Source organism: Oncorhynchus mykiss, chromosome 27, assembly GCF_013265735.2.
Source record: "Oncorhynchus mykiss isolate Arlee chromosome 27, USDA_OmykA_1.1, whole genome shotgun sequence".
NCBI classification, from domain to species: Eukaryota; Metazoa; Chordata; class Actinopteri; order Salmoniformes; family Salmonidae; genus Oncorhynchus; species Oncorhynchus mykiss.
The window spans coordinates 18,920,041-18,933,587 of NC_048591.1; the positions used below are offsets into that span (position 1 = coordinate 18,920,041).

At 42.3% G+C, this 13,547-nt stretch overlaps 2 protein-coding genes across 3 annotated transcripts in view; both read right to left on the reverse strand.

The window, feature by feature from the left end:
- The window catches only part of LOC110507688 (protein unc-119 homolog A), a 38,388-nt gene extending 34,684 nt beyond the window's left edge, over positions 1–3,704 (reverse strand). The window contains exon 1 of the mRNA XM_036965309.1: positions 3,026–3,704. Coding sequence (XP_036821204.1) covers positions 3,026–3,314 — 289 coding nt within the window. The 5' untranslated portion in view covers positions 3,315–3,704. The remainder of the gene's footprint in view (positions 1–3,025) is intronic.
- A 3,743-nt stretch (positions 3,705–7,447) lies between these two features.
- LOC110507686 (beta-crystallin B1-like) lies at positions 7,448–11,841 on the reverse strand. 2 transcript variants are annotated; one of them, XM_021587834.2, is made up of 6 exons: positions 11,759–11,841; positions 10,630–10,703; positions 10,313–10,431; positions 9,297–9,429; positions 9,017–9,159; positions 7,448–8,897 (listed from the first exon to the last, which is right to left on the reverse strand). In XM_021587834.2, exons 2-6 carry the CDS (start codon positions 10,693–10,695, stop codon positions 8,729–8,731), a joined length of 630 nt encoding a protein of 209 aa, XP_021443509.1. In that variant the 5' UTR covers positions 10,696–10,703; positions 11,759–11,841; the 3' UTR covers positions 7,448–8,728. The 2 variants fall into 2 exon arrangements, with proteins under 2 accessions (XP_021443509.1, XP_021443508.1); XM_021587833.2 differs by having other exon boundaries at positions 11,705–11,815.
- Positions 11,842–13,547: the final 1,706 nt, after the last annotated feature.

The window sequence follows — 13,547 nt, forward strand, 5'->3', positions numbered from 1 at the left end:
TAGATAGTGAACAACACCATGTCATGATTAGATAGTGAACAACCCCATGTCATGATTAGATAGTGAACAACACCATGCCATGATTAGATAGTGAACAACACCATGCCATGATTAGATAGTGAACAACCCCATGTCATGATTAAATAGTGAACAACCCCATGCCATGATTAGATAGTGAACAACACCATGTCATGATTAGATAGTGAACAACACCATGTCATGATTAGATAGTGAACAACCCCATGTCATGATTAGATAGTGAACAACCCCATGTCATGATTAAATAGTGAACAACCCCATGCCATGATTAGATAGTGAACAACACCATGTCATGATTAGATAGTGAACAACCCCATGCCATGATTAGATAGTGAACAACCCCATGATTAGATAGTGAAAGAACACATCAATCTCTTTCATAATTTCAATAAAGAATAAAAGCTCATTTACCAACATTTATGAAAATGCATATATAGCGTTTTGGAATGAAACTCTGCACATCTTACATACTATTAAATACATGGCATGCTGCAAGCTGAATAAATTCCTGCAGTGACTACTGTATTTTATATCCCTTCTCCCTTTCCTTTCCTTATAGCATAAGCCCCATGCAGCATACATACACTGATAACAAACCATTTCTCATTTCACAAAACACTCTCTCTCTCTACTGGTTAGATGACATTTATTTTCCTCATCATGCCTGTCTCAGAGAAACAGTGTGTCCCTCCCTTATCAGCGCTGAGCCACTGTGTCTCCCTGCCTCCCCAAAATGGACGCAGTTACCTCCCAAAGCACTGCCATGAAAGTCATTTACACAGCAAGCCTTGCAATCTTCTCCTTCAGTCTTTCACTGGTTATTTCTCCCCCACTGAGCAGAAAATGGACAAAATTGATCTCTGTACAGTCTCGGCATACATGTAGCATATGTATTGACTGAATAATGAAGATTCTCTGGTTCATTAATACAGTATGTACTGTGCTGATTCAAAGGGAGTAAGGCAACCATAGGGCCAAATTCAATACGACTGCATCTCCTACAGGAGGGGGGACAACGATATTCTATACAATGACCATGAATCAAATAATTATTAGGCCATAGCAGGTGGCTATCATAAAGCATTTGTCAGAGAAATGTCATTTATGTCATTTGATCTATGGTTTCCTGAATGTATCCTAAACTGCAACTATGTGGGCTAGAGACCAAAACAGTGAACACAGAAAATGTAACACATATAGTATCAGCTAAACTTGGCTTCGAATCAGAAATGATATGCCCTGTAAACAAATTTCCAGATGCGTTGTTCATTGAGTGTTTTGTTGCATGCTGCTTGACTCTGAAGCATTAATTAACTAGGGTCAATCAGGTCATAGAAGTGCCACATTCCCTTCCTTTCTGACATAATCCAGATTACATGTCAGTGGAGAGCAGAGATTATCACTAGGCAGCCATCATCAGTGATTTCTGTATTATCTCACCACTGCAGCCCGATGCTGCTCTTCCTCTGGGGGTTACAGAACCAAACAGCTAACACTATCGGACAGGAACATGGATAAAAGGGATGATGTTGGCGGGCTAGTGCGCCTTTTGGGATGAGTACTGCTCCGGATGATGAGAAATTCCCTTTGCTTAAAGCAGAGACTCTCCGCACAGCAACCAAATTGTTCAGACACAAGTCTGCATGTACAGTATATTGAAATGACTCATCGTACATGGAGGCTTAGGTTAAAGGCCTTATTACCATCTAGCTAACCCACAACCACAGGGCATTGGTTTGTGATATAAAATGGAACTAGCGTGTCAAGTACAATATGGATGCATCCCAAGTCTCTAAAGTGGCCTAGAAGGCCCTTATCCTACAGTGTCTACAGAATAGTATCGTAGTATGCCTGGCCTTCGCTCTATTGTACTGTATATCCGCTACTGATGTCAAAGGTGAATTTATGCAAGCAATACAACAGCCACCAGTCTGTATACTTTGTGAGGCTGGTGCAATTCATTTTAACCTGAGAAGCAGTCTCTTTCAGACCAGGAAAAAGCCACTTGATAGAACCAGGATGTACTCAGGTAGTTGACATAAAGATGACCCCTTAAAATTACTTTTACAGCTAACCAATCACCAGTAACCTAGTGTGAATGCAGAAGGAACAGAGAGTGGATGTGCTTTATACAACAACAACAACAACAAAAAGCCTATCTGTGTCCCAAGTGACTGTAGCTGTGTTGTTGTGTCATGTAACAATCTAATACAGATCTTTAAATAGGCTCTGACTGTCTCAGTCTCAGTTGGCAGGCACAGAGCACTGACCACCTGTTACCTAAGAGGAAACACGTTCTTCAGGTTGGGGAAAGGATTTAAGAGAAGTCTGATTGACTTTTTTTCATCAACGTGGACAACAGTGGGCATTAGAAAGAACAATCACATTAATCCCTGCCTGTCTGGTTCAAAAAGACTATTTACACACACACTCTCTCTCTCGCTTGCTCCAACCTTCTCTGTCTTTATCCCTCTTTCTAGCTCCTTCTCTCTCTCTCTCTCTCTCTCTCTCTCTCACACACACACACACACACACACACAAGGTTGTGTGGATACCTATGTTCCGGTCTACTAAACCTGTCTGAGCTAGAGGCTGATAGCCTACTCCCCTGTCTTACATCATTATCTAATATGGCGAGATTGCAAACAGAGAAACATTCAACTGTACATTTCGCTAGCCTATATAACCTGTATTTCCACACGCACAAATATACTACTTTAGCCTAATGTTCCTCTGTGTCGCAAGCCAATGCACTGGCAGTATACCCTTGAAAAATGAAAACCTGGCACGAGGGTAACTAATATGCTACTACGCGGATGGATGAATAGATGGATGGCTGGCTGCACGTTAAAAATGTAACGTTGTTGCTGTGGACCGGATGCTTCATGCCAGGCATGAGGCATCCGAGCAACAGCAGGTGCGCTGTGGACAGAACGGTTCAGGTAGCCATGAAGCTACCCTTCAGACCAATTAGTAGCCTACTTACTTTCAGTGATCTTCTGTAACCCAAGTACATCCTCAGGCGATATTACGGGGTTTCTTAGCAACTCGTCTTCCGATGTAACCGGGACCCCAGCATCTGTCGAGTTGCAGCCTTTCTTCACTTTCATGGCCACGAGCGGTTTGGGGTGCGAGTGGCGTGAACTAGGGCTTCTGCTGCTGCTGTCGAGATCTCCGCTGCCACGGTTCGTATTATTAGTAGCCGCTTTCTTCGCACTGGCGTTAGGTGCGTCCTGGCTGTTACACACAGCCTCTGTGGTACAAGAATAGCTCATTCTCCGTGCCTCCTCCCCCTCCAGATCTGGTGAAGATACAAATCAGTCTCTCTCCCTCCCTCACCCAAGGCTCAACGGCTCTCTCACTCGGTATGTAATTTAAATCCTTAAGTTCTTTAAACCCGTCTGTCCGTGACTGCTTGTGTGCGGCGGCTGAATAGCCCTTGCTCTTGGAGCGCGCGTGTGGTGGTGGCGGGGGTTTACAGACTTCAGAACGTAGAGAGAGGAAGGAAGGATGTGGTGGGCCGTCTGCGCTCATACGAAATCATCATAAACCGTTAATGAACTCAAATGATAGCAGGATATTCTCACATAAACGGAGTCCTTTCACCCTACATGCATCTCTGCGGTGGCCAACTAGCGCATGGACATGCGCTCCCGCATTGAACAGCCTATGACTCATTCAATTGTTACTGTAACTTCTCATCATGACATGATCATTACATGATTCCCAGAAACTGTAAAAATGGCCACTTGGCCAGTGTAGGTCATGTGAAGCAGTTGTCCCTTCAGCTCACATCCATGACTATTCACGTGTACATATGCAATTTACATGTTTGCAGATTATTGCAATTATTGATCATATCTACAGAAATCAGCGAATCAGACAGCTTTTTGGACACATTCTTATCAAAATTCTGTGAATAGTTTAACATCCTTATATACTGTATCTGGCACAACTGGCAGACGTGGTTGTGTATTCTACATCACTATGAACATTTTAAGATATTTCAGGGCATATTACAATTATATTTCATAGAGTTATGCTCCTGCGAAATTTTCTGATAAGACCACATTGTTGTTTGGTAGCCATATTGGAAAATAGCTTCTGTGGGGCTAGTGAATTATGTGATGGCCCTATAGCTACAAATCTTTTTTTAAACCCTGTTCTACCCTGTGCCTCTATCACCAAAGTTACAATCCAAAAACAGAGCTGCCACATTACATGGAATTATGTGACTAAACGTCCAACATTCTAATGTCAATGGCACAATATGGGCGATTTTTAAACAATAGTTGCAGCTGATGCTTTCAGAGTTGGTTATATTATACAGTACCAGTCAAAAGTTTACAAACAAACAATCACCGACAAGGACAATGAGGGGGAAGAGAAGGTTAAATACACAAGGAGAGGGACCAACTTCGGTGGAAGTCGTGACACAACCGTTTGCCTTGATGACAGCTTTGCACACTCTTGGCATTCTCTCAACCAGCTTCCTGAGGTTGTCACCTGGAATGCATTTCAATTAACCAGTGTGCCTTGTTAAAAGTTCAATTGTGGAGTTTCTTTCCTTCTTAATGCGTTTGAGCCAATCGGTTGTGTTGTGACAAGGTAGGGGGGGGGGGGGGGGGGGTATACAGAAGATAGCCCTATTTGGTTAAAAAAAACAAGTCCATATTATGGCAAGAACAGCTCAAATAAGCAAAGAGAAATGACAGTCCATCATTACTTTTAAGACATGATGGTCAGTGAATCCGGAAAATTTCAAGAACTTTAAACGTTTCTTCAAGTACAGTCGCAAAAACCATCAAGCGCTATGATGAAACTGGCTCTCATGAGGATCGCCACAGGAAAGGAAGAGCCAGAGTTACCTCTGCTGCCGAAAATAAGTTAGAGTTAACTGCACCTCAAATTGCAGCCCAAATAAATGTTTCACTGTCACGGTCTTCCTCCTCTTCATCTGAAGAGGAGAGGCGAGAAAGATCAGAGGACCAAAATGCGGCGTGGTATGTGTTCATAGTGAATTTTAATAAAGAAAACACTGAACACTGAAACACTATACAAAAACAATACACCAATGACGACCGTGAAGCTACAAATGAGACCTGTGCTGACACAAGCCACTAACATAGACAATCACCCACAAACAAACAGTGCAACCCAGGCTACCTAAGTATGATTCTCAATCAGAGACAACTAATGACACCTGCCTCTGATTGAGAACCATACTAGGCCGAAACATAGAAATCCCCAAATCATAGAAAATCAAACATAGACTGCCCACCCAACTCACGCCCTGACCATACTAAATAAATACAAAACAAAGGAAATAAAGGTCAGAACGTGACATTCACAGAGTTCAAGAAACAGACACATCTCAAAATCAACTGTTCAGAGGAGACTGCGTGAAAGGCCTTCATGGTCAAATTGCTGCAAAGAAACTACTACTAAAGGACACCAATAAGAAGAGATGAGCAATGGGCATTAGACCGGTGGAAATCTGTCCTTTGGTCTGATGAGTCCAAATTTGAGATTTTTGGTTCCAACTGCCGTGTCTTTGTGAGACGCAGAGTAGGTGAACGGATGATATCTGCATGTGTGGTTCCTACCGTGAAGCATGGAGGAGGAGGTGTGATGGTGTGGGGGTGCTTTGCTGGTGGCACGGTCTGTGATTATTTAGAATTCAAGGACCACTTAACCAGCATGGTTACGACAGCATTCTGTAGCGATACACAATCAAATCTAATTTTATTTGTCACATACACATGGTTAGCAGATGTCAATGTGAGTGTAGCGAAATGCTTGTACTTCTAGTTCTGACCATACAGTAATATCTAACAAATAATCTAACCTAACAATTTCACAACAACTACCTTATACACACAAGTGTAAAGGAATTAATAAGAATATGTACTTAAAAATATATGAATGAGCGATGGCCGAACGGCATAGGCAAGATGCAGTTGATGGTTTAGAGTACAGTATATACATATGAGATGAGTAATGTAGGGTATGTAAACATTAAAGTGCCATTGTTTAAAGTGGCTGGTGATACATTTATTACATACATTTTTCATTATTAAAGTGGCTAGAGATGAGTCAGTATGTTGGCAGCAGCCACTCAATGTTAGTGATGGCTGTTTAACAATCCCATCTGGTTTGCGCTTAGTGGGACTATCATTTGTTTTTCAACAGGACAGTGGCCCAAAACACACCTCCAAGCTGTGTAAGGGTTATTTGACCAAGGAGAGTGATGGAGCAGTACATCTGATGACCTGGCCTCCACAATCACCCGACCTCAACCCAATTGAGATGGTTTGGGATGAGTTAGACCGCATCGTGAATGAAAAGCAGCCAACAAGTGCTCAGCATATGTGGGAACTTCTTCAAGACTGTTGGAAAATCATTCCTTATGAAGCTGGATGAGAGAATGCCAAGAGTGTGCAAACCTCAGTGGTGTAAAGTACTTAAGTAACAATACTTTTAAGTACTACTTAAGTCATTTTTTGGGTTATCTGTACTTTACTTTACTATTTATATTTTTGACTACTTTTACTTCTACTTCACTACATTCATTAAGAAAATATTGTATTTTTTACTCCATACATTTTCCTTGACACCCAAAAGTACTTGATACATTTTGAATGCTTAGCAGGACAGGGGAAATAGTCAAATTCACATCAACCGAACATCCCTGGTCATCCTACTGCCTCTGATCTGGGGGACTCACTAAACACAAATTCTTTGTTTGTAAATGATGTTGGAGTGTGCCCCTGGCTTTCCGTAAATAAATAAAAAACAAGAAAATGGTGCCATCTGGTCTGATTAATATAAGGAATTTGAAATTATTTATACTTTTACTTTTGATACTTACGTATATTTGAAAACAAATACTTTTAGACTTTTACTCAAGTATAATTGTACTTGGTGACTTTTACTCAAGTATAATTTTACTCAAGTATGACAGTTGGATACTGTTTCCACCACTGGCAAAGCTGTCATCAAGGCAAATGGTGGCTACTTTGAAGAATGTAAAATATATAATATATTGGTTTAACACTTTTTGGTTACTACATGATTCCATATGTGTTATTCCATAGTTTTGATGTCTTCACTATTATTCTACAATGTATAAAATAAATAAATAAAAATCACTCTGACATCAGCCCAAGTGAGCCCCCGACAGTCCAAATCTGGGCTATTTGTTCAATTGCATGAACATGACATGGTTACAATGTGTCACTGTTGATGTTGATGCAGGATCGTCTTTGTGAGGATATCTATATTATGTAGAATAATGTTTTGAATGTTCAGCATAACTGATATGAAAACGTGGGACAAACACCACAGATAATTATACAACACACAAGAGAACAAAAAGTCAAACAAGTAACCTGACATGAGCCACTGATTGCATTTCCAGCACTGAGGTTAGGAATCTTCATTCATTTTTTTATTTTATTGGAAAGTTGCTTTCCAGATGCCAGCATCCCTGAGAAATATATAGTGTATATAACAAGATTCCTCAGCAACCCCATCATTAAGAGGGGGGAGGGGTCGCCCAAAAGGTCAGCATGTCTAGAAAAACACTACCAGGTAGCCTACAGCAGCCTGTCTCCTAATCATGCCCCCTAGCTCACTTCCTCCTTCAGACAACCTCACTGCCCTAGACTGAGTGTGTCATGGGCATAGCTTCCCTGCCCTAGACTGAGTGGGCCATGGGCATAGCTTCCCTGCCATAGACTGAGTGGGTCATGGGCATAGCTTCCCTGCCATAGACTGAGTGGGTCATGGGCATAGCTTCCCTGCCATAGACTGAGTGTGTCATGGGCATAGTTTCCCTGCCCTAGACTGAGTGTGTCATGGGCATAGCTTCCTTGCCATAGATTGAGTGGGTCATGGGCATAGCTTTGAAGCCTTGAAGGTAGAATGTCATTGGGGAAATTATGGTTGAGGTGCAATCCCTAAACTAGAAGGTGGCTTTGGGGGAGAGTACATGGGGAAACAGTGCCTCCCGTGGATGATTGAGCTCACTGCAGGGCATGGACAGAGCACAGAGAGCTGGCAGCTGTCCACCGTAGCTTAGAGACTGGAGTGAGAGCAGTATGTAGTATCTCTGCTCTCTAAAATGATTCACAGATGGGTAGGAGGGTAGAGCATTGTAATGAACAGGAGTATTCGGCATCATTAGGTATATAGCTAAGAAACACATAAGCAACTAAGATGTATAAAATAAATTGGGTTTGCAGATATGGAAACAAACTAGTGAACACAAACTAATGAAGTTATATAACTTGTTAAAATCTTTGTTAACTAATTCCCTTTCTCCAATTTAAATCCCCATCATAAATATCATAAATCTTCTCATGCTATAATTCCATCAGGTCTTGGAACAGAGAGTACAGCTATCACTTTCACCAGTATTATTATATTCAGGCATTGTGGAAGTCAGCTGCAGGTGAACTGCAGTAGCAACCTTTGCCCAGTAGGTGGCACTGTCTTCATTCAAGGATTGTGCATCACAGTACACACCCTGAATGTTACTACTTGTAAAAGTGATTGAGGTGGAGCCAGTGATGTACGCTGTTAGCTTATGTTGGCTGTGTGGAGTTCCAAGATGGAGCTCCAGGGCAAGCCAGGCCCCTTCCCCTCTGTCCTGCTGGCCCATGACCCGTCGCCTGCCTGGCCCCACCTAGACGGTCCACTCAAAGCAGCCTCTGCGATGTGTCTGCATGTCCCTCACTCTACGGATGGACTGGATCTGGGGATGGTGGGCGCCCCACTCGTTCCAGTGCTTGAAGACACCGCACTCGAACACGTACTGGTAGCCACGGTAACCGGGGTACTGGTAGCCAACCCAACTGTCATCCAGAGAAACAGACGGAGATAATGAGAGAGAGAAATGGAAGTTAACATCTTAAATCAAATGGATGTGTAGATGGATGGATTGATTGATTGATAAGTTAATATGCCAACTCACGTTCCACCAGTGACCTGGATGCTGGCCACACGGTCCTGGAAACCGTAGGACCACAGACTGGGGATATCCTCATCACACACCTCCATCTTACGGCCCTCAAAGTTATTACACTCAAACAGGCAGATCTTGTGGTCCTGGGTGTCCTGTAGGCATAGAGGGACAGAGGGAGGGATATCAGCAATAGAGTTTACCACCTATTCACCCACATCCCTCAGACGAGGAGGGGAAGCCACTTAGACTAGAGTATCCATGTAGTGGATGGATGGATGGACAGACTAACCATGCGAACGGGCCTGACGGACATGAAGCGGTCACACCTGTAGCTGTTGCTCCAGGTATCCCAGCGGGGGTACTCTCCCTTCTCCAGCATGAACATTTCTCCACTCAGGTTCTGCTGCTCATAGCCCACCCAGCTGTATGGGGACATTATATAAGTGTTACAGCACAACTATAACACACTTATAATGAATTAACACAACTCTCTTATCACCATGATCAGAAGCCTTGAGGCTAGGTACAGCTAAGTGATTAGAAGGTTCCTAGGTGACACCATGTTAGATGTCACATGTTCATCGTAAAAGTCATGTATCATTGGAAATTGCATGTTGTAAATTAACTATGTATCTGGTGTCTCATTGGACTAAGATAACGTTAGTATTAGTAGGTTATTGGTTTCTCTCAGTCATAGACTGAATTGTAAACCAATTTACAATCATAACATCAATCACATAATTATCAAATAGTTTAGGATTGTACTATCAAAACACTTAATATAATAAAATTAAAAAAATATGTAATATATACACAAAACAACAATACTACGACAACAAGGTTTGGGGTGGCAGCTTTAGAAAAGGCATCTTCAGAGTTCAGAGGCATTTATAAGTCCCCTGGGCTATATGGTGTGTGCATTGATCAGTTTAGTGAAGTATGGAATGGGAGAGTTCTGATAGCGGCCTGTGTGTGTTATGGGAGTGTTCAGTTTGTGGCTGTTGCGCGTTGCCTGTCCAGTATTCTGAGGTCTGGTAGGGGGGAGCCAGTCTGCAAACTGGGAGTTCTGTGGGGATTTAGCAAATGTCAGGCAGATCTGCTCCCGTCTGCTGTCGAAGGACATGATTCCGAGGGTTTTGAGGGCTTCCCAGTAGCTGGTGTACGACCCGCTCAGAATTATTCTGCAAGCATTCTTCTGGACACTCTCCAGCTGACAACTTCATTCTAATGGCTCGAATAATATGAATTCCTATGAATGTTTTTTTTAATCTTCTATGTAAACAGATGAAGTTAGATATGACGTACGGTCCACACTCCACCCTGATGGAGCCGATCCTCTCAAAGCCCTTCTCACACAGGTTACGGCACTCAGTGATGCACTCCATCATACGACCCTGGAAGTTCTCAAACTCAAACAGGTACATCTGTAAAGATAGCGAATACCACATTATTGTAATTTACCGTAATAAGCTATAATATAATACAATACTGTTAATGATTTGATATGGAGATCTTTGATCAAGAAGGCGGTCTTGGGCATTTAAAACAACTGGAAATGCTGTATCTTCGCTAAAGATGATTAGTTATGTTAAGTAGATTGTTAAAAAAGTGTGTTGACCTACTTTGTGGGCACGCAGCCCCATGGCTGGGTGGCTCCCAATGCTGCCCTGGGCTCCGGAGTGGGACATGGTTGAATCTGTGGCCAAACAGGAAGAGAGTGAGAGGGAGGGAGAGAAATAAAGAGGGAGAGAGGTTAAAGCCTAGCCTCTTGGAAAAACAGCTTCCTTTGACCTTCATATTGTGACACTCATTTTAGTCATTTAGCAGACATTCTTATCCAGGGCAACTAGGGTTAAGTGCTTTGCTCAAGGGAACATCAACAGATTTTTTCACCTCGTTGGCTCAGAGATTCAATCCAGCGACCTTTTAGTTAATGGCCCAACACCCTTAACCACTAAGCTACCTGCAGCTCATGCCCCAGCTGTATATCTATTCAACAGGCCCCTAGCCCCCCAAGAGTCATATCTGTTCAGCTAAATAGATCAAAGAAACGTTTCCCACCGGTTTCAGATACAAAAGAGAAAAAAAGACCAACGGTAGTTCATGTTCAACTCAATGACTATAAAACAGATTTCAATATTCGTCTTTTGGCAAAATTCCATATCAAAACCCACTTATTCACCCAAACTATTAATGAGAACAGAATCTACTTGTATCTAGTCACTCAAGGTCTTAATCTAGACTGGTTTTTAGGCTTTTTCCTCTCTCATTAACTCTACCCCAAAACACACCTTTTGATGTTGAAGCCTGTTCTAAGAGAATTGCCTGTGCAATTTACCCCCACTAAATATTCCATAAAGAGCAATTCCTCTGTGAAAAAATAAAATCTCCAAAGATCTTTTTTAAACATGCTCAAACATATTTTTCTTACAATTACTAAATTTAGTGACACTGAGCACACTTTCATCTGCCAGATGCAGGTAGGATTGCTGAGCTGAGAGAAGATCACAGTTAAACGTGGGCTCATATCTCTCACCGCCATTTCCCATTAAATGAACCACAGAACAGAAAGAACGTCAAAGTAATGCAAAACATCACTCTCTTGATATAAGCCAAAAGAACATCCCAGAGTTAATTGAAGTCAAAAGCTTCAATTTGACAGTCCTTGATTTATGTTATGGGACGAAGAGACCACACCTTTGCCCCCCATCTCTCTCGCTCACAACCCCCTTCCCTGAGTGTGAATCTCACCAAGCGGCTGGTTGTCAGGTACAAGGGAGGAACGGACGTCCAGAAAGATAAGCGTAAGAGTTGGAATCAAGCCCCCAGAGTAGGGATATATATACATTTACATCCCCATGCCGCCTATTGGGCCGGGATCCCACCTCATCATTGGATGAGCATGGATTTATTTTGGGGGATGGGGGGGGGGGGGGGGGGGGGTCAGGGGTCATATATGCTGATCTCCACTAAACCATGCTGAGTCGGCTGCTCGCTTTGTTGTCCTGCGCTGTGTGGTGGATCTCTCGCTGTCTCGCTCTCTCTAGCAGAGCAAGCAATGTGCTGACCTATTGTGTGTAGTGCGAATAGGCGCGCCGGCTACTGTTCAGTTGGAACTGGCACGCAGGGAGGCAGGTATGCACATACACAGTTTGGTGTTTGCTAGGTTTTGTTTTGTTGCTATAGCATGGGACACCTCAATGGACAGTAGTGTCTGTCAGACTGCCAACATCTAGTTTAGTGAGAGGAACACAGAAAAAGGACTTGGCACCCATGTCATTTTACAATACAAGAATGGTTTACAGTGAAACAGTCAGAACATGACATAGCTAGATATTCTCTGCCTGGCCTAAGTGGAAATCATCAGGTACAGTTGGGTGAAGAAAGCAGGTTGGTAAAGCATGTTGTTTGGTACAGGTGTCACATTATATAGTACATCATATCAAAGATAAGGGGGGGGGGGGGGGATCAAGTGGATTAGGATAGAAATAGAGCTTATTGATAATGGTGCTTAATATACTCTACAAGTCTAAGCTGTTGGGGAGGGGGGGGGGGGGGTTCTACTAAGCTAACATATAGATTTTTTTAAGATGATCAAACCATGGCTCATTTAGCTATTTGATTTTGAAATGTAGGACACTTAGGTAGATTTTTTTTTTTACTACTATAGCCCATAGAAATGCATTGAATGACACCTTCATAAATGGCAACAAAGACAGTCCAAAAAATAACAAGGATTTGAAGTGTCTGTCCTATATCTAGGAGACATAAGAAAGCGCAGGAAAAAATATATATATATATTTAACCATCTCCATAATTCCATTCATTTGTATGGGTTACATTCCGATGATTCCCGTGACACTTATGGAGTCATTAGTTTGTAGCCTAAACGGTTCAGATGCTACGAACTTTTTCGTGAGAAGACCGATTTTCGGGATGTCACATGGTCTGACAAACACCGATGTAACTCGGCCGCCTTCACCGCAGATGCGAAGGGTTGAGATGAAGCCCATGCGGTTCAACTCTACCATTGAACTCGTGATTGTGCCACTATGTCTTCAAAAGGGAGGGGTTCAGTATGAAATACACTCCCTTCCAGATGTGTTGGGTGGTACCACCTCAAGGCTTACTATAAAAACAGGTGAGAGCGTGCCTTATGTGGCAATGGTCTTGGTAAGCAACCTGGTCTCAAAGCATTTCGTATTATTTTGTACGTAAATCCGAGACACCCCATTTAGTATGAGATGTTAATGTTTCGTATGGAATCTATTCATTTGTGGATGTCCATTACCCGTTTCAAAACAAAATCTAATTTTATTGGTCACATACAGTACACATGGTTAGCAGATGTTATTGCAAGAGTAGCGAAATGCTTGTGCTTCTAGTTCCAACAGTGCAGCAATATCTAACAATTCCACAACAAATACCTAATACACACAAATGTAAGTAAGTTATGGAATAAGAATATATATATATGGATGTCAGAGCGACATAGGCTAAGATGCAGTAGATAGTATAGAATACAGTATATACACATTAT